We start from the raw sequence: 18,738 nt of genomic DNA, 5'->3' as shown, positions 1-18,738 counted from the left end.
CTTTGAAAGACTAAAGAATCATGGGGAAAAAAGCCATGAATTCTGTGTGCTGTATTCCCCTAGTGCCGGAATTTTGCCGTTCTCATTGATCGGTAAACTTGGTCTTAGCTGGCTGTTCTTGCTGATCTTCTGGGGGAGGGGCCTGTTGCAGTGGTTCTCAAATGTCTTTGCGGGAGGCGGAACTGCTCCACCCTTGCCGGGAACCGGGCTAAGTAATCTGCTCAGGTTTGCTCTCGGTAGCTTTTGTTCCCTGCAGACTTTCTGTACAGCTTTGGAGGACAAGAATGAAAATGGCGGCCTCCCAGTCTCCACCCCGGAGGACCCAAGAACTGAGGACCCCACTCCTCAGTGTGCCCCCAGAGAAAAGCAGTCAATCCCTCCTGTCTCCCTGGTTTCTGGCTGCACTCCGTACTCACCTGGCCTGTGACTGAACGTTTCTATCTCTGGCACACAACCCCGTTTGGAGTCTCCAAACCCAACAGATTCCTGTGGTGCGCTCCCGTGCCACTCCTCCTGGAGGAGGAAGGGCAGTCTCCCAGGATCTGCTGCTTGTTGGGTCCCTGCTGGAAGAGCAGTGGCCCGACTGTGCCGTGGATCATGGTTTATGGCAACCTGGAGCTAAGAGCCCACTTCTCGGCTCCGTCTTTGCAGCCAGCTTCCCCACTCTGATACCTGGGAGCTCTGCTGCACTCAGGGACCCCTGGTCTTTCTGTGACCCCGAGGGTCCTGAGACCACACTGTCCCAGTGAGGCTCCCCTCCCCCCCCCCCCCCCCCCCACTTAGCCACTGGAGCAATGTCCCTCAGCAGAGCTGACTTCTAAAAGTTCCGATTTTGTGCTCCGCTGCTCTATCACTTGCCGGTAGCCAGCTGAGGGAGGCTCCCTCCCCCCACGGTCTTTCTTCCTGTATATCGCCCCGGATTCACTTCTCCACATGTCCTACCTCCCAGAAAGTGGTCGCTTTTCTGTTCAGAGAGTTGCTGCTATTCTATTCTTTGATCTCCTGTTGAGTTCGTAGGTGTTCCGAATGGTTTGATAACTATCTAGCTGAATTCCTGACACCAGACTAAGTTTAGGTCTCCTACTCCTCTGCCATCTTGCTCCTCCTCTTGTAAACATGTTTTTGATGTAATGTTTTTATTTCACAATAACTTGCAGAGAAAATGAGACCTTAGAAGAAGTCTAATTTTTCTTTTTACTTCGGTTACAAAACAGGCAAATCACCCCTTCCTTTTGCAAATAGGCAGTAATATATTCACAGTTGTCATATGCCTTAATGGAGAAGAAAATGTGAGTGTAAGAGGACAGATTCCTAAGCAATGCATCAGGAATGGCAAAGTATAGGAGTTTTGGAAACTTGTCTTAAAATCTACTTCAAAAAAAAAATCTACTTCAAATATCTATAATGTAGGAAATGTGAATAGATATGTAATAAAGAACGAAGATTATAGAATCCTGAAAATGTAAGTATTTTACTTATTGAATTAATATTGTTTTTCTTTTTGTGCACCTTATATTGTTTCTGTATAAGCTAGGCATTATTAGGAATTAGAGGAGTTACCAGTGATCCCTTCCCTATTCATTTACTCTGGCTAATCATTTATTAGATTATTAATAGAATTTTTCTCTTGAGGCTATTTGTTATAATATATTGATATTTTAGTATATGTCAGACACTGATAAATATTGTACAGATTAATAATTTTATTTAAATGTTACAACAGCCTTATAAGGTCTGGCTACTATTATCATTCCCATAGGTAATATCATCATACTTAGATTACATATAAGAAAAGTAAACCTTAGAGAGTTTAAGTAACTTGCTCAAGGTCTGGCTGAATAAGGGCAAAAATAGGTATCAGAGCCAACCTTCTTAGCTTTTACAGTACACTGCCTAAAACACGCTGGAAAGCAATAGCTTTGTGGGACATTGGGTGGCTCAAGGCAGTGTTTTCCAAACTGTGGAGATCAGCATTTTTTAAAAAGTGAGGTATAACACAGAGGGAATATCAGTGTGTATGGCATGTGGTTAGAGCAGACATTGTTTTGTGAAACTAATGTTTCAGTTTTATATGTGTATGTACACATATATGTGTATATGTATTTGTGAACTGGGTCATGGGTATAAAATTTTTTTTTTTTAAGATTTACTTAATTTTTTAGAGAGAGAGTAAGAGTGGGGAGGGGCAGAGGGAGAGGGAGAGAGAGAATCTCAAGCTGACTCCCCGCTGAGCACGTGGCATGATGCTGGGCTCAATCTCATGACCCTGAGATCATGACCTGAGCCACAATCAAGTCAGATGCTTAACCAGCTGATCCACCCAGGTGCCCCAAAATGTATTTCTTATTGTGGGTCATAGCCAAACAAAATTTGTAACCTACTAGCTCAGTGAATGGAAAGAGTTTGAAAAATGTAATGAAGAGGAGGCATAGATGCTAGAGAAGAAATTTTAGAGATAACTGAATGTTTAAATAATATTATAAAAAGAGGAAGAGTTGGGGCGCCTTGGCTGGCTCAGTCAGAGGAGCATTTGACTTTTGATCTCGGGGTCATGGGTTCAAGTCCCATGTTGGGTGTAGAGATTACTAAAACATAAACTTTAAAAAGAGGAAGAGTAACCTATCTTTACATATTTGGGGAAAATAATGCACTATTTACAAGTTGTTTTAAGTAATTTATTAAATTTAGGGCCCTTTTAGCAGGGATTCACTCAGAAATAGTGTAGCTTTAATTTCACTTTTAGAGAAGAATTGCCTTTGCAGATGATTTGTGAATTGTGTAGATCATTACTATATCTTTATGTTTCATACAAATAAATAATTTATTATGGTTGAATAATAACCAGACATCTTACTGGTTCTACGTATACACAAAGATATTTTTCCTATTAGATCCAGTAGGGTAGAGATTTGTTTACTGACTCATGGGAGAATGGGAGAAGGTGAGCCAGGTTAGTCAGAATAATAGAATATTGAATTTTCAGCTAGAATGGATGATTTAGTCTAAGCTTCCAATTTTATTTTTAATTATCATAAACATATAACATTAAATTTATCTTAATCATTTTAAGGGTACAGTTTAGTAGTGTTCAGTATATTCATTGTTGTGTAACAAATCTCTGTAACTTTTTTGTCTTGTGACACTTGAGACTCTATACCTGCTAAATACTAACCACCCCCCTTCTCCCTAACTCTTGGTAACCACATTTTTACTTCCTGTTTCTATTATTTTGACTACTTTGGATATTTCACATGAGTAAAATCATACAGTATTTGTCCCTTTGTGACTGGCTTAATTTGCTTAGCATAATGTCCTCGAGGTTCATCCATGTGGTAGCTTGTGATAAGACTTCCTCCTTTTTAAAAGCTGCATAATACTCCATTGCATGTGCATTCTACATTTTCTATATTCAGTCATCTGTCAATGACAGGCGGGTTGCATCCACCTTTTGGCTCTTGTGAATAATGTGTTGTGGATGTGCAAGTATCTCTTTGAGATTCTACTTTGAGTTCTTTTGGATAAATACTCAGAAGTGGAATTACTAGATCATGTGGTAATTCTATTTTTAATTTTCTGAGGAACCTTCATACTGTTTTCCATAATGGCTCTGCCATTTTATATTCCCACCAACAGGGCACAAGGATTCCAACTTCTTTGCATCCTCATCAGTACTTAATTTTTTGTTCTTTTGATAACGGCCATCCTGATAGGTGTGAGGTGATATCTCATTGTAGTTTTGGCCTGAATTTCCTTAATGATTAGTGATGCTAAGTATCCTTTCATGTGCTGATTGGACAGTACTTATATGTCTTATTTGGAGAAATGTCTAGTCAAGTCCCTGGTCCATTTTTTAATTGAGTTTTTATGTTGTTGAGTTATAGACGTTCTTATATATTCTGGATGTTAGCCCCTTATCAGATATATGATTTGCAATGATTTTTTCTCATTCTGTAGGTTGCTTTTTTTCTTTCAGTTTCCTTTGCACAGAAATTTTTTAAGTTTGTTGTAGTTCAATTTGTCTATTTTTTTTTTTTTTCATTTTGTTGCCTGTGTTTTTGGTGTCATATCCAAGAATTCCTTGCCAAATCCAGTGTTCTGAAGCTTTCACTTTCTGTTTTCTTCTAGTTAATAGTTTTAGGTCTTACATTTAATCTAGTGTGTTAATTTTTACATATGGTGTAAGGTAAGAGTCCAGATTCATTCTTTAGAATGTGGGTATCCAGTTATCCCAGCACCATTTGTTGAAGAGACTGACTTTTCTCCATTGTGTAGTCTTGGCACTCTTGTCAAAAATCATTTGGCCACACATGCCAGGGTTTATTTTTGGGCTCTCTGTTCTTTTCCATTGGTCTATATGCTCATCTTTATGCCAGTAAGCCTCCAATTTGAAGATGCTAAAATGAGTATTCACATGGTATAAGTGACTTGCTAAGGTCAACACTAGAAAAAAGTAGCAAAGCATGGGCTATATTTTCTTTTTAGAAAGATTTTATTGATTTATTTGAGAGAGAGAGGGAGAGAGCAGGAGAGTGGGGAAGGGTAGAGGGACAAGGAGAAGCTGACTTCCCGCTGAGCAGGTAGTCCCACACAGGTCTTGATCCCAGGACCCTGGGATCATGACCTGAGCTGAAGGCAGACACTTAACCGACTGAACCACCCAGGCACCCCTGGGCTGTATTTTCTGAATTTTAGTTCTATATTCTCATACAGTAATTTGCCACATGGTTACCTTTGCTTATTCTGTCCTCTTTACCTTTGAATGCCTCCCTTGTCAGTGCCTCCCCTGCCACATATCCCTTCTCCCTCTTCTTCTCCAAACCTTCCTCTCCTTCTTCCTTTCTCCACTCCCTCCACCACACACCCACACCCACACCTTTGCCTCTAATTGTTACTTTTAAAAACTCGACTTTAATCTCCTTGCTTCAGAAGCCTTCCCTGAATTCATCTCCATAAACATACACCCCTTGGGATAGGTTCTTGAACTCTGCTTACACTGATTTAGTCAGTCGTTCTGATGAGTAGCAGTTGTCAGTTTGCAAATGTTTCTCCCTGTCACTTGAGTGTATGTTCTGTATAGACAGGACTGGGTCTATATCCCCAATTTCTAAACAGTACTTGGTACACAATAGCTACTCAATAAATGTTGGATGGATAGGAGGATGGATGGATAGATCTAACACTGTGGTAAACACTATGGTTAATATTATCAGAAAACCTAAAATCTTAGAGATGAAACTTAAACACATGAAAAGTGTAAACAGTGTGGGGGGAGTATAAGATTAAATTTTACAGATTGCCAGTAAATACTTGATCAAAGAATAATTGGATGATGCATTCACATTTATAAGTCCTCTAGGAGTTTGAAGGTGAAAGAGAGTACTGCTGTTGGACTAGTTTTGTAAGGCTTCCTGGAGGAGAACTAGGACTTCTTCTGAGGCATGTGGGATTTAGATACATGGGAAGAAGGGTAGGGTCAATGTTAAGGTTAAAGGAGGGACAAAGTATTTCATGAACAGGAGGATAATTTAGAGTATTTAGAGGTCATTGAGAAGATATTTTGGTTCCTGTAAAGCATGAAATGGAAGATGTAGAGGGATTTTACTGCTAAACAGGAAGGTTATATGAATTCTGTAGGATATGGTAGAAATGTTGAGGTTTTTTATAGAAATAGCATTTCAATATAAGCTCAGTCTGAGGTGTGCAGGCTGCATTGGAGGTAGCAGAGTATAGCTCATGTACTGCATTTGTGATGATATTTTGTTTACAGACATAAGACTACATGAGTTCTTGAACCAGCATGTAGTCAGTAGGAAGTGAAAGAAGGGATATAGAGAGGGAATATATCAAGGAAGAATCTGATGAACCTTATATCTGATTTCATTTTTGAGGGGTGGCAGATTTAAAGATGATTGCCATTAGGTGGCCTGATGCAGTGAGAATGGCACCTGTTGTCATTTCAGCCCTTACTGTTACAACCATTTCCTAACTGGTGTGGCCACATCCAGTTTTTCCCCATTTTTCATTCTCCACAGCACTACCAGATTGATGTTCCTGATATGCAGATTAGACCATGTCATTCTCATGCTTGAACATTTTAAGGGCTTTCCGTTGTCTTAAAGATAAAGTCCATTTAGGGGCGCCTAGGTGGCTCAGATGGTTAAGCGTCTGCCTTCGGCTCAGGTCATGATCCCAGGGTTCTGGGATCGAGCCCCGCATCGGGCTCCCTGCTCAGTGGGGAGTCTGCTTCTCCCCCTCCCTCTGCTTCTCCCCCTGCTCATGCTCGCTCTCTTTCTCTCTCCTTCGCTCTGTATCTCTGTGTCTCGAACGAATAAATTAAAAAATCTTAAAAAAAAAAAAAAGATAAAGTCCATTTATGCTCCTTGGGCTGGGATCCTAATCTTTTACCATTTCCTCCTCCCCAAATCAGTCCAATATTTTAGACACATGCAAACCAGTTTCCCAAATACACCTTTTTTCATGTCTCAGTGTCATTGTTAGTGTTCTTTTCTCTTTCAAGATGTCCTTATCCTTCTCTACTTGACAAACTAATTCTCTTTTTTTTTTTTAAAAGATTTTATTTATTTGACAGAGAGAGACACAGCGAGAGAGGGAACACAAGCAGGGGGAGTGGGAGAGGAAGAAGCAGGCTTCCTGCCGAGTAGGGAGTCTGACGCGGGGCTCGATCCCAGGACCCTGGGATCATGACCTGAGCCGAAGGCAGATGCTTAACGACTGAGCCACCCAGGCACCTCTAATTCTACTCTTTATGATCTAACTCCTCAAGGAGCTCTTCCCTGATTTTTTATTCACTTCCTTTGGTGGTGGCATAAGCCATGTATTTATACAGCTAAATACAAATCTCTCATTTTGAGCTCCTTGAAATCAGGGCCAGGTCATAATAAATGCTCAGCAGTAATAATAGTTGAATGCTAAAAAAAAAAAAAAAAAAAGTTGAATGCTTATGGAGCACTTACCTTATGTCATTTACCTAAGTGTTGTATTTGTATTAACTCAATCTCTGCAATAACCCTATGTGGTAGATACTGTTACTGTCATTTTACAAATGAGAACACTGAGGCTTAGAAAAGATTAAGTAACTTGTTTCAAATTATATGGTTAATAACTAGCAAAGCTCAGGGTTGGACTTAGGGTCCATGTTCTTTAACTCCATATGTCACAGTGGCTTACTATGACATTCTCTAAATGGTGTTTTTTGATGAACCAAAATTCTTAACTTTGATGTAGTTAAATTTATCTGTCATTTTCTTTATAATTAGGAGTTCTGTATCCTGTTTAAGAAGGTTTTTTCTATTCCCAAATTATGATGGTATTCTCCTGTTTTACCTTCTGGAAAATTTGTTGTTCTTTCACAGTTAAGAATAAAGGAATCACCTGGAATTAATTTTTGTGTGTAGTACAAGGTAGGGTCAGGTTTTTATTTTTTTCCCCATATTGTCCTGGCACCACATATTGAAAGATTGTTACTTACTGCTCTTTGGTGCCACTTTTATCACAAATCAAGTGTCTATGTACATGAGTGGGCCTGTTTCTGGGCTCTATTCTGTTTCCTTGGTGTGTTTATTTATCCTTGCTCCAAAACCGCATTTTCTTAATTACTATAGCTTTATAATATGACTTTATATTTGAGAGAGTAAACCCTCTAAGAATGTTTCTATCTTTTCCAGAAAGCCTTTGCTATTCTTTATCTTTTGTACCATTTTGTATTTGTATTTTAGAATCAACTTGACAAATTCCAAAAATGCCTTTTGGAATTTTAATTTGTGTTGCATTTAATCTATAGGTTAATTTTAATATGTTGCAGTATTGAATTTTCCAATCCTTGAAATGATATTTCCATTTACTTATGTCTTCTTTGATTTATCATAGTTTTTAATGTAATTTTTTTAAAATTTGAAACAATCTTCTACTTACAGAAAAGTTGCAAGTACAGTACAACCCCCCAAATTGAGAATAAGTTGCTAAATGAATGTCCCATCATCCCTGAATGCTTTATATTTCCTGCAAATAAGGAAATTTTCCTTATTTACAACCACTAAAATCAGGAAATTAACATTGATGCACTAATATCTTCTAATCCTTAGACTCTGTTCAGATTTCTCCACTCTGTTCAGATTTCTCCAGTTGTCCCAGTAATGTCCTTTATAGCAACAGGATCTGGTTCAGCGTCACATTTTACATTTAGTTTTCATGTCTCTTTCAGTCTAGAATGGTTCCACAGTCTTTCCTTGACTTTTATGACCTTGACACTTTTTTTTTTAAAGATTTTATTTTTAAGTAATCTCTACATCCAACATGGGGCTTGACCCCACAGCTCTGAGACCAAGAGTCACATGTTCACCTACTGAGCCAGCCAGGTACTACTGATCTTGACAGTTTTAGAAGTTATAGGCTAATTATTTTGTAGAATGTTCCCCAGTTTTTTTTTCTGATGTTTTTTCATGATTTGATTGAGATTACATTGTATCTTTGACCCAAAGATCACAGAAATGATTCTGTGTTCTTATTGCAGGGTTTGTTTGTCCCACTACTGATGATATTTACTTTGATCATCTCATTAAGGTGGTATTGCCAGGCTTTGTTGTTAAATTTCATCTTTTTCCCTTCTTATTTAATATTTTGTGGGGAAGTATTTAGAAGCTATGCCAATATCCCATTCCTCATCAAACTTTCAGTTTATGTATATCAGTAGTAATATGGTTTCCTGTTATACTGAACAGACTATAATTCTTTACTATCATCATTTATTTTAATGCCCAGATTGCCCTCAGTTTGGCCAGTAGAATTCCCTTTAAACTGATTTCTGTGTTCTTTTGACATGTCCCTATAATTCTGTTGAGTATTTCCTTATTTTATGGCACAAAAAAGTATTCCCTTCCTTACTTTCTGGCACAAAAAAAAGATGTTCCAGGCTTATTTTCTCCCTTCCCTGTCCTATTCCATAATCAATCCTTTTTCCAAGAAGCCCTGGTATCTTTTAATGGAGAATGGTATTTAGAAATCAACACCTAGCATTAGGTGTATTTGGTGCTATTAGGTGTCATGGCACCCAGGCCCTCTCATAGCTAAGAAACATACATGTTAGATACATGTGTGTGTACACACATGTGCATCCATGTCCATATTTATTTATTTACTTACATATTGAGAACTGTGAGTTCATATCAATACCTTATCCCCAGAAATCACTCTGGTTTTCTCGCCTACCATATTTGTAGCACTATATTCCAACCCCTTAAAGTGAGAAACCCTTTACCCTTGTTATGTTTACTTATTTGGCCAATCCTTCTGTATGTAATTAGTTTCCCATCATTACCCACTTCCTTCTGTGAATGTCATCCTTACTCCACTCAGCCTTGGAAACCTGTGCCGGGTTGATTCTGTCCCCTGCAACGTGGACTCCCTCTTCTCCTTTCTTGGATTCTGACTCCTCATGCTGCTCTTCTCCACTGTGTAGATTCCCTCTTCATCATGTTTTGGGCTTTGGTGCCTCATGCCACATTGTGTGTTGGTATGATGTTCAGTTGTCCCGCCTCATGCGGAGTTTTGCTTTCTGTGGTTTCAGTTACCCACGGTTAACTGAGTTATGGAAGCAGATGATCCTTCTGACATATTGCCTAATGCTACTTCACAATGCCTATATTAATTCACTTCATCTCATCACGTAGATATTTTATCATCTCCCATCATCACAAAAAGGGTGAGTATAGTACATTAAGATATTTTTAGGGCACAGATGTATGTGAGGAACAGACCACATTCACATAACTTTTATTGTATATTGTTATAATTGTTCTATTTTATTATTGTTAGTCTCTTACTGTGATCTCTTACTAATTTATAAATAAACTTTATCATAGGTATATATGGGAAAAAACACAGTGTATATAGGGTTTGGTACTATCCATGGTTTCAGGCATCCTGGGTGTCTTGGAACATATCCCTTGTCGATAAGGGGGGCTATTGTTGGCCCTCCACATCTTGCTCAGGCTCTGATTCCTGAGCTGGATCTTTCACTCATTTGGTATAGTACTTTTAACTAAACCACAGAGCTCATTTTCCCTCTAATGTTCCTTTTCTGTTTCAGGATTCAATTCAAGATCCCACATTGCATTTAGTTATGGGAGTTCCTTATTCTTTTTTTTTTTTTTTTTTTTTTTTTTGCAACTTCTAAGATTTTATTAACATGAGTTTTTAAAAACAAGCATCCATACCAATGTGGGGGTGAGGGTGGGAGAGGAGGGGATGGGGGGAAGAAGGGAAGAGGGGAGGGGAGGGTAAGGCAGGGCATGACCGGGGGAAGGAATTCTGCTCTATTAGTAATAAAGCTCCAGGTTCATCCCATCATGGATTTCATAGTCCCCCAGAGACACATGGTCCTTAAAAATCGTGTACCACTTCTTCAGGACGATCTTGTTCCAACGGGTGCCAGTTTGGGCTGCGATCAGCTTCTTAAGGTCCCCGATGGTATCATCAGTGTTGCACTTAATGCGGACCTTCTTCCCTAGACGGTCGTCGCAAACAACCTCGATCATCCTGTCTGGAGCTCGAAACGCCTGGAACCAGCCGACGCCACAACCTCCTCGCTCGAGGGCGGAGCCGGGGTCCTCCTTATTCTTTTCTTGTCTTTCATGACCTTGACTTTTTTTTTAATTTTTGTTTTTTTAAAGGTTTTATTTATTTGACAGAGAGAGAGAGAGAGTGCACAGGCAGAGGGAATGGGAGAGGGAGAAGTAAGACTCCTTGCTGAGCAGGGAGCTGGACACAGGGCTCAATCCGAGGACCCTGGGATCATGACCTGAGCTGAAGGCAGCCACTTAACCGACTGAGCCACCCAGGCACATTTATGACCTTGACATTTTTGATGAGTATTATTTTGTAGCATGTCTCTCAATTTGGGCATATTTGATGTTTTCTCATGATTAGATTGAGATTATATATTTTTGGAAGAATACCACAGAAGTGATGCTGTTTCCGCCTCTCTGGGTTGTATTGGGAGGTATATATTATATCAATAAATTTATTACTGGTGATGTTAACCTTAATCACTGGACTAAGGTGATGTCTGCCAGATTTCTCCATCATAAAATTACTATTTTTCCCTTTGTAATTTATAAGTATCTTGGGGAAGATACTTTGAGACTTTGCTAATATCCTGTTTCTTCTCAAACTTTTGCTCACTGATCTTAGCTATCAATATGCCGTCAGTGGATCTTGTTTGTGATAATTACTGTTGTGGTTTTTGTCTAATGATGATTTTTAAATCTCTCTCATTCCTTCTGTACTAACGAATTGTAATTCTTCTGAAGAAAGAGCTGTGCCTTCTTCCCCATTTATTTACTTATTTAATTACTTATATCATTATTAGATTCTTGGATATTTATTTTATTCAGTGGGTTATAGCCCAGTACTATCATTCTGTGGCTCAGATTCTTCAGGCGTTGGCCACTGGAACTCCTTCAGGTTGACTCCTGTTTCCTCTTGACATGCCCCCCATTCTTTTCAAGCACTTCCTCAATCTACCTATCTACCTACCTACCTACAGTACGTAGGATGTTTATTAATTTCATTAGTTATTTCAGGTAACCAACTTCAAATTTTATTGATCTTATATTTGCTCTCTATTTGATTATTTTATGTTCTTTATCATTTTCTTTCTACTCATTTTGAATTTAATTTCCTGTTGTTTTCAGCCTTTTAGCTTCTCTATACATGGATTTTAGGCTATAAATTTCCCTTTATGTACTGTTTTAAACTGCCTCCAGCAAGTTTCAATATGTCTTATTTTCATTTATGCAGTTCTAAGCATTTTCTAATTTCTTTCTTTTTTTTTTTTTTTCAAGATTTTACTTATTTGAGAGAGAGAGAGAGATGCACTAATGGGGGTAGAGGGTGGGGAGAGGGAGAAGCAGGCTCCCCACTGAGCAGGGAGCCCCATGCAGGCCTCGATTCCAGGACCTCAGGATCATGACCTGAGCTGAAGCCAGATGCTTAACTGACTGAGCCACCCAGGCGCCCCTAAACATTTTCTAATTTCTAATGGGATATTTTTCTTTGACCAGTGGATTATCTAGTTGTGTTTTTTTCCCCAAACATCTGAATATTTTCTAATTTATACTTTTGTAACTGATTTCTAGCTTATATTTTCACTATAAATATGTTTTGTATGATTTCAATCCTTTGAAATTTGTTGAGACTTGTTTTAGGGTTCATTATATGGTCAATTTTGAGAAATGTTCTATGTGTGCTTGGAAAGAATGTCTGTTTCATATTTGTTGTGTGTAGTGTTCTGTGTATATCCATTGGATCAAGTTTATATCAGGTATTGTTCATATCTTCTAGATTCTTTTTTTTTTTTTTTAAAGATTTTATTTATTTATTTGACAGAGAGAGACACAGCGAGACAGGGAACAGGAGAGTGGGAGAGGGAGAAGCAGGCTTCCTGCGGAGCAGGGAGCCCATTGCGGGACTCGATCCCAGGACCCTGGGATCATGACCTGAGCTGAAGACAGATGCTTAATGACTGAGCCACCCAGGCACCCCTTTATCTTCTAGATTTTTACTAATTTTTTGTCTGCTTCTTCTAATTGGTTAATGAAGGAGATGTATTAAAATCTGCCATTATGGGGCGCCTGGGTGGCTCAGTCGTTAAGCGTCTGCCTTCAGCTCAGGTCATGATCCCAGGGTCCTGGGATCGAGCCCCGCATCAGGCTCCCTGCTCCGCGGGAAGCCTGCTTCTCCCTCTTCCACTCCCCCTGCTTGTGTTCTCTCTCTGGTTGTCTTTCTCTCTGTCAAATAAATAAAACCTTAAAAAAAAAAAAAACTGCCATTATGATTGTGGTATTTTGTCTATTTTTCCTTATATTCTATATGTTTTTGCCATATAGAACATTTTTTGAATCCATGTTATTAGTTACATAGAAATTTACATTCTGTCTTTTGGATGACTTGAACCTCTTGTATTTGCAAAGTGAGCCTCTGATTTCCTGGTAAAGTCTATTTTATGCAATTTTAATAATAGCAACTTTTTTGGAATTTAGTGTTTCTATGATCAATTTCTTTTTTTTTTTTGTCTTTTTCTATACTCCTACTTTTAATATTTCTGTATCCTTATGTTTAGTAAGTGTCTCTTGTAAGCATCGTAAAATCTTGTTTAAAAAAACTTTTTTTTTAAGATTTTATTTGTATATTTGAGAGAGAAAGAGTATGCACACATGCTAAATGGTGGGGGTGGGAGCAGAGGGAGAAGGACAAGCAGACTGCACTGAGCATGGAACCGGTTGTGGGGCTAGATCCTGGAACCATGAGATCATGACCTGAGCCAAAACCAAGAGTCTGATGCTTAACCAACTGAGCCACCTAGGCGTCCCTAAACCCTTTTTTTTTTTTTAAGATTTATTTTATTTATTTGAGGGGAGAGGGAGCAGAGGGAGAGGGAGAGAAATCCCAAGCAGGCTCCATGCCCACGGCAGCGGAACCCAGCATGGGACTCAGTCTCTCCACCCCAAGATCATGACCTGAGCCAAAATCAAGAGTCGGATGCTTAACTAACTGAGCCACCCAGATGTCCCTCCCTTTTTGTTTTAATTGGAACATTTACATACTTCATTTACACTCAATTTAATTATTGGTATTTTAGGGTTAAAAATTTATCATCTTACCATATATTTTCTTTTTGTCTTGCATACTCTGTTTCTTTTTTTTTTTAAGATTTTATTTATTTGACAGAGAGATACACAGCGAGAGGGGAACACAAGCAGGGGGAGTGGGAGAGGGAGAAGCAGGCTTCCCACCAAGCAGGGAACCCGATGCGGGGCTCAATTCCGGGACCCTGGGATCAGGACCTGAGCCAAAGGCAGACGCTTAACGACTGAGCCACCCAGGCACCCCTTCATACTCTGTTTCTTCTATTCTTCTTTCTTGTCAGGTTTTGGATTATTTTTCATTATTGAATTTTTAAATTTATTATTTTGGAAGTTAAAACACTTAACCTTCTAGCGATTACTCTAAAAATTATAACAAATCCTTCAGTTGCCAAAATCTAATGTTAACTGGTAGTTTTATCTTCTTCCCAAACATTGCAGAACCTGAAAATTCTTTAACTCCATTTCCTCTTTCCCAATCTATTTGCAATTGTTTTGTATTTAATTTTGTATGTATTTATTTACAACCTCACAAGATAGTATTTTATGTAGTTAGTATTCATTTAGTTTTGCCCACATACTTATCATTTAAAAATTTTTTTTTAAGTTTTTATTTAAATTCCAGTTGACATACAGTATAATATTGGTTTCAGGTATACAATTTAGTGATTCAGCACTTCTATACAATACCCGGTGCTCATCACAACAAGTGCCCTCCGTAATCCCCATCACCTATTTCTCCTGTTCCCCAACTCACCTCCCCTCTGGCAACCATCAGTTTGTTCTCTTACTTAGTAAGAGTCTGTTTCTTGGTTTGCCTCTCTCTTTTTTCCCCTATGCTTGTTTGTTTTGTTTCTTAAATTCCACATATGAGTGAAATCATATGGTATTTGTATTTAACTGACTTATTTCGCTTAGCATAATACACTCTAGCTCCATCCATGTCCTTGGAAATGGCAAGATTTCATTCCTTTTTATGGCCGAGTAATATTCCAGTGTGTGTGTGTGTGTGTGTGTGTGTGCACAGACCGCATCTTCTTTATCTTTTCATCAGTCGATGGACACTGGGCTTTTCCCATAGTTTGGCTGTTGTCAATAAATAAACATTGAGGTGCATGTATCCCTTTGAATCAGTATTTTTGTATCCTTTGGGCAAATACCTAGTAGTGCAATTGCTGGGTCCTAGGGTGGTTCTATTTTTAACTTTTTGAGGAACCTCCATACTATTTTCTGGAGTAGCTGTACCAATTTGCAGTCCCACCAACAGTGGAGGAGGCTTCTCCTTTCTCCACATTCTTGCCAACACCTGTTGTTTCTTGTGTTTTTAATTTTAGCCATTTTGACAGGTGTGAGGTGATAGCTCATTGTGATTGGTATTTCCCTGATGATGAGTGATGTTGCATCTTTTCATGCGTCTGTTGGCCATCTGTATGTCTTCTTTGGAAAAATGTCTGTTCATGTCTTCTCACTTTTTAACTGGATTATTTGTTTTTTGGGTGTTGGGTTGTATAAATTCTTTATATATTTATATATTTTGGATAGTAACCCTTTATCAGATATGTCATTTGCAAATATCTTCTCCCGTTCCATAGGTTGCCTTATGTTGTGTTCATTGTTTACTTCACTGTGCTGAAGCTTTTATTTTGATGAAGTCCCAATAGTTTATTTTTCCTTTTGTTTCCCTTGCTTCAGGAGACATATTTAGTCAGAAAGAGGTTATTGCCAGTGTTCTACTCTAGGATTTTGATGGTTTCCTGTCTCACATTTAGGTCTTTAATCCATTTTGATTTTATTTTTGTGTATGGTGTAAGAAAGTGGTCCAGTTTCATTCTTTTCTATGTTCCTGTCCAGTTTACCCAACACCATTTATTGAAGAGACTGTCTTTTTCCCATTGAATATTCTTTACTTCTTTGTCAAAGATTAATTGACCATATAGTTGTGGGTTCATTTCTGGGTTTTCTATTCTATTCCATTGATCTATGTGTCTATTTTTCTGCCAGTACCATACTGTTTTGATCACCACAGCTTTGGAATATAACTAGAAGTCTGGAATTGTGATGCCAGCTTTGCTTTGCTTTTTTCAAGATTTGGCTATTTGTGGTCTTTTGTGGTTACATACAAATTTTAGGATTGTTTGTTCTAACTCTGTGAAAAATGTTTGTGGTATTTTGATAGGGATTGCATTAAATGTGTAAATTGCCTTGGGTGGAATAGACATTTTAACAATATTTGTTCTTCCAATCCATGAGCATGGAATGTCTTTCTTTGTGTCCTTTTCAATTTCTTTCATCCGTGTTTTATAGTTTTCAGAGTCCTGGTCTTTCACCTCTTTGGTTAGGTTTATTCCTAGGTTGCTTATGGTTTTGTGGGCTTATTATTTTTGTTGCTCTATTCTTTCCTGCTTCTACCGTCTTCCATCAGACATTATCCATGTATGCATGGAGAATACTTTGTCAAATTTTCTTTAATGAGTGTCCTCTCCTGGAATTTACAATTCCTCCAGGAGAAAAGTGTCCTTAAATATGAGGCTTATCTTCTAAATGTTTGTCTTCTCCTAGATTTTGGCCTGTTAATTCTTTACTACCTTGTTGTTTTCTATTGTCTTCAACCGGTTATTTTTAAATAATTATTCCAGCTTTTCTAGTTGTTCTCAGTGAGAAAGTAGCTTGCTATTATTGAGCATAATTATTCCCTTTGTTGTAAATTGCTGCAAGTAGATTGCATGTTTAGAAAAGATAGGAAGGTGAACCTGTTAAGAAAATGGCACAACTAAAAACCTTTCCTATTAGTATTGGGGTTTAAAATTTTTGTTTTCAAACATGAAGCTATATTGTAGAAATTAACATTTTAATTTTTATAATCTTTTATTCCAGCTCGTGATGCTGATGAGCGAGAGAAGTGGATCCATGCCTTAGAAGAAACAATTCTTCGACATACTCTTCAGCTTCAAGTAAGAGTCTTTATGTGGCTTCTGGATAGTTCATTAGTTTTTTTGTTTGTTTTCTGTTTTTTAAAATAACTGTGATCTGATGTAATGAAAACTTCTTAGTTCTGAGTTGCTTATTCTTGCCTTCATAATGTTATATAGTAAAGTTATAAAGCATTTTCTTGTGCTTTCTATAGGGTAAAATACTGATTTTTATCTTAAAATAAGACAGTGCAAGGCGATATTGAATGTGAAATGCTATGTTAAAATGTGCCAGATCATTTTTAAATTTAGTATCTGTAGTTGGTTATTGATATAACCAAATTATGCCCTAATGCATGATAATAAGTGCTGAGAGGTTGACCTACTTTTCTTGTTATAGGATTTGGCAGTTACCATATGTGTTAAGCAGGACTCTTTGGGATGCAAGTAATAGGGGAAAAAAACAAACTGGTTTAAGAAAAAAGTAAATCTGGCTGAGATGTGGTTTGAAGTAGGCACTTCACCAATGTCATGAGGACCCAGATCCACCATTTCTATTTCTATGCCTCTTTTCTTCTGGGCTGGCTTTGTTTTTAGATAGGTTCTCTTTGTGGTAGTAAGATGGTTGCAGCAATTTAAGCCTCCCATTGTTGAGATGTATAACCTACTATTAGGAGAACACTCTAGGAGCTCCAAGTCCACAGGAAGCTGTTGTTCTTTCTGGACCGTGGTAGGACTAATAGGATTACCGCTGATTACCTTAGCTCCAGTCATTTTCTTAATCCTGACCAATCACAATTTCACAGTCATATGTTCCACTCCTGTAGCTGTCTTCACCAGAAACACTTTGCTGATAAGGTAGAAGATGGTCCCCACCAAGTAAAGTCAGAAAAGGCAAAAAGAAGGTGCTGGGTGACAAAAACCACGAATGTCTACTCTATCATACTGAGGATAGTTTTCCATGTTTATTCTTCAGTGAAAGCTTATATTATGGCATTGGAGGATGGTTTTTTAATTATTTTGATTGATAGGATTGAGTTGTACAAAAGTGACATTTTATGCCATGATGACATTTTCTCTACTTATTTTTGTCCTATACCAGGAACTGGCTTGATTAGATAAGGTGGTAAGGTGGTGTAGGGTACACCAGGTCCTACAAGATTGCGAACTCCCCATCACTTGAGAGTGTTCAAATAGAGGCTTAAAAAACATTATTCAAGGATGTGGTTATTAAGAGACTATAAGAAATTAATATGGAGTTGAACTAGGAGATCTGTAAGTTACTCTTTGAGCTATGTTTTTAAAAGCAACTTCGTAATCTCTAAAGGTTTCTTTTTAATTTTAGTCCATTTAATAAATGAATGTGGCGTCATTTCAGCAAATTTGTGATTCAGTATGGTAAGTGTTTTAAGAATCATATTAGCCTGGGGCGCCTGGGTGGCTCAGTTGGTTAAGCGACTGCCTTCGGCTCAGGTCATGATCCTGGAGTCCCGGGATCGAGTCCCGCATCGGGCTCCCTGCTCAGCGAGGAGCCTGCTTCTCCCTCTGACCCTCCCCCCTCTCATGTACTCTCTCTCATTCTCGCTCTCTCAAATAAATAAATAAATCTTTAAAAAAAAAAAAAAAAAAGAATCATATTAGCCTGGGGGCGCCTAGTTGGCTCAGTGTCTGCCTTTGGCTCAGATCATGATGCCAGGGTCCTGGAATTAGCCTGCTTCTCCCTTTCCCTCTGCCTGCCTCTCCCCTTGCTTGTGCTCGCGCGCTCTCTCTCTCTGTGTCTGTCTCTGTGTCAGATAAATAAATAAAATCTTAACAACAACAACAAAAAAGAATTAGCCTGAATGTGGCAGTTGAGATTCCCTCCATGGTTGGTGAGACTGACATTCAAGTCTCTCTGTGATCTCTTCTCAACTTGCTTTTCTAGTCATTTCTACCATTATATCTCTCCATCAGCTTTTTGCTAGAGTGCTGCCGTTAATTTCCTCTGAACACATCTTTTCTTTTCTGGTCTCCACATTCTTGCACGTGATGTTCTCTCTTTCTCTCTGAAATGGCGTCTGCCTCCATTCTGCCTTTGTATACCACCCCTTTTCTTCAAAGCCCAGTTCAGAACTGACCTCTTCTGTGGTGCCTCCCTTGAATGACCCCTCCCTCCCCATACCCCAAAC

The 18,738-nt window shown here is 38.5% G+C and overlaps 1 protein-coding gene and 1 pseudogene across 5 annotated transcripts in view; one reads left to right on the top strand and one right to left on the bottom strand.

Moving 5' to 3' along the window:
• OSBPL9 (oxysterol binding protein like 9) overlaps window positions 1-18,738 on the top strand; it is a 179,338-nt gene that overhangs the window by 78,057 nt on the left and 82,543 nt on the right. For all 5 annotated transcript variants that reach the window (XM_036108397.2, XM_036108396.2, XM_078073161.1 and 2 more), the window contains exon 4: window positions 16,536-16,612. In XM_036108397.2, the coding sequence (XP_035964290.2) occupies window positions 16,536-16,612 (77 nt within the window). The remainder of the gene's footprint in view (window positions 1-16,535; window positions 16,613-18,738) is intronic.
• LOC118545865 (ubiquitin-like protein 5 pseudogene) lies at window positions 10,156-10,654 on the bottom strand (annotated as a pseudogene).

Source organism: Halichoerus grypus, chromosome 5 (genome assembly GCF_964656455.1).
Source record: "Halichoerus grypus chromosome 5, mHalGry1.hap1.1, whole genome shotgun sequence".
In the NCBI taxonomy this organism is placed as follows: Eukaryota; Metazoa; Chordata; class Mammalia; order Carnivora; family Phocidae; genus Halichoerus; species Halichoerus grypus.
Note: the sequence above shows the minus strand (reverse complement) of the source record. Positions and strands in the feature narration are given on the sequence as shown.